The 2,841-nt window shown below is 53.4% G+C and overlaps 1 protein-coding gene across 1 annotated transcript; it reads left to right on the plus strand.

Annotated features, from left to right (window-relative positions):
* Positions 1-314: 314 nt before the first annotated feature.
* LOC142571447 (uncharacterized) lies at positions 315-2,380 on the plus strand. The gene has a single exon (XM_075679805.1). It carries the CDS (start codon positions 320-322, stop codon positions 2,327-2,329), a length of 2,010 nt encoding a protein of 669 aa, XP_075535920.1. The 5' UTR covers positions 315-319; the 3' UTR covers positions 2,330-2,380.
* The last annotated feature ends 461 nt before the right edge of the window (positions 2,381-2,841 follow it).

Raw genomic sequence — 2,841 nt, forward strand, 5'->3', positions numbered from 1 at the left:
TCACTTGGATGTTGCTTAGTATCAAAAGTCTCGCGCCCCTGTCTGTAAAAAAAATGATTGTGCATGCATTCTATTGCAGTGTGTTGATTCTTCGGCTTCAGTTCGGATCGTTGGAGATGCAGGGTAGACTAGATTATACAAAATATTCTTTAAAATGTTGCCGGACACGGATAACCTCCGGCCCATCTCGCTCACGTCCTGCGTGGGCAAGTTGCTGGAGCACGTCCTGCTCAACAGGTCGCAAGACTACCTGGAACGAGAAGGGCTGTACCCGGCCACTTTGATCGGCTTCAGACAGCACCTCAGCACGCAGGACGCGATGCTGCAGCTCAAATACCAAATCATTGATGATGGCGGCAGCACCCGCGACAACAAAGCAATCCTAGGGCTGGACCTGCAGAGCGCCTTCGATAAGGTGAAACACTCGGCGATTCTGTCCCAAGTCTCCAAGCTCAACATGGGCGAAAGATCCTACAACTATATCAAGGACTTCCTCACAGACAGGACCGTCGAGCTACGAGCAGGCCACCTACAGACTCAAGAGAAGAAGCTCGGGAGCACCGGCACACCGCAGGGATCGGTCATTTCGCCGATGCTGTTCAACCTGGTAATGATCGGAGTGGCCGAGAAGCTCGGACACATCGAAGACGTCAGGCACACCATCTACGCGGACGATATCACGCTATGGGTGACCGGTGGCAGCGACGCCCACATCGAGGGTGCGCTGCAAGCCGCTGTCGACGCAATAGAAGACCAGCTGGAAGGCACCGGACTGAGATGTTCGCCGCGCAAATCGGAGCTTCTCATACTCCCACCTACCAAAAACAGCAAAAGCAAGACCAGACAACGCGAAAACGAAAAAATCAGAATCGTCACCAAATCCGGCAACGTGATCCCCGAGGTCGGCAAAATTAGGATCCTAGGCATGGTCATTGAAAAGCACGCAAGAAACGGCGAAACTATCACCCGTCTCAGGGCAAAAGCAGCCAACGCGATTCGACTCCTAAAACGAGTCACTTCCCGAAAGGCTGGCATGAGTGAGATGAGCCTACTTTGGCTCATCCAATCCTTCGTCATCAGCCACGTCGCATACGTTGCAGCCTACCACAGATGGCTGCAACACGAACGAAACAAAATCAACGTGCTCATCAGAAGAGCGTACAAGACGGCGCTGGGCCTGTTCGAGTCCACGAGCACGAACCGCTTGTTACAACTCGGATTACACAATACGCTCGAAGAAATAGCCGAAGCGCAACGGACTTCTCAACTGGAGCGGCTGTCCATGACCAAAGCCGGGAGGAAGATACTGGACGATCTGGGAATTAGACGCTCGAACGAGGTGGAGATGAAGCTCCCCGTCCCTGAAGAGGTCCGACGCCAGACCAGAATCGACCCCATACCGAGGAACATGAATCCCGAGTTCAACAAGGGAAGAAGAGCGGCGAGGGCCAAGGCTCTCATTGACCAGCATGCCAACGACGAACACGCGCGGTACGTGGACGCGGCCGAATACCAACGGAACGCCTTCGCAGCGGTCGTCATAGAGGCGTCAACCGGCGCCACGAGTACGGCAGCGAGCGTGAGAAGCGCCGGAGCGGAACAAGCGGAGGAGGTAGCCATCGCCCTGGCCATCGCCGACGCAGACTGCCACACGGTGCTCAGCGACTCAAGACAGGCGGTGCGAAACTTCGCCAAAGGCCAAATCTGCAGGGAGGCTGAGCGCGTACTGCGAGCGGTCAAAGTAAAAGAACGAAAAGTACGACTCAAGTGGTTCCCGGCGCACGCGGGCGACGCATCGGGACGCAATGAGAACCATAATGAGACGGCACACGCAGTGGCGCGAGCGCTAACCAACCGCGCCCCTGCGACAGACCGTCCGACGTGGTTCGGAACCAGGGACCGCATGACAGATTACAGTGAAATCACGAAGGCCTACCGCCTGGCTCGCAGGACTCTCCCACCCCCGCACCCGAGACTGAGTCGAGCGGAGGCGGTAGTACTGAGACAGCTCCAGACCGGATCGCTACCGAGCCCGAGACTGATGAATCGTATGTACCCCGAGACATATCCGACAGATATGTGCAGAGTGTGCCGGAGGGAGACTGCAGACTACACGCACATTTTGTGGGACTGCGTCAAATATCCAGAAGATTCAAAATCAAGAACACTCCCACCGCGGCTCGAGGCAGCCGCGAAGAGCTACGACCGAGACGATCAGCTCTGGGCCGTCCAGCAGGTCCTCGAGGCGCTCGAAAGGCACGGACCCAGCGAGCCGGCAACGGCGAGCGGAGACCCGCGCCGAGTAACGGCGACTTCGAGGATGACGTAGGCCCTCGTCGGGGCGCGCGTGCGCCCAACTGCAGGCATAAATAAAGTTGTCTCCAATCTAATCCAATCCAATCCAATTAAAATGTTGCCTACAATTCTCAAATAGCAACAGCTGCAAATATCTTTCGTCAACTTGTTGTACCGAATTTTTAAGCCTTCTCATCGAAACAGTTGTGGTCAAGCATTATTAGAATTCCGCCTTCAAAAAAAAAAAAAATATCGCCACAAGGGAACTTCAAAAACACGTCCATTATGTAGTTCCACGTTCATCTACAAGGTATGGTGCGGCCAGACGTTGTGCATCTATGCCGGACATTTTTAACAAATTACCCGATGAACCTTTAACGCGACTTCTAAAAGCACGCTGAAAGAATTATTGAAGAAGCTATGGGGAATTTGGTTAACTCCCAGAACACTTCGGCATCGTAATATTTACTGCTTCAATTTTTTTTAAGTAGAATAACTAGATGTTGTCTTGTTCTTCTTTTCCATTTCTTGTCATTTATTTTCTTC

Source organism: Dermacentor variabilis, chromosome 1 (genome assembly GCF_050947875.1).
Source record: "Dermacentor variabilis isolate Ectoservices chromosome 1, ASM5094787v1, whole genome shotgun sequence".
In the NCBI taxonomy this organism is placed as follows: domain Eukaryota; kingdom Metazoa; phylum Arthropoda; class Arachnida; order Ixodida; family Ixodidae; genus Dermacentor; species Dermacentor variabilis.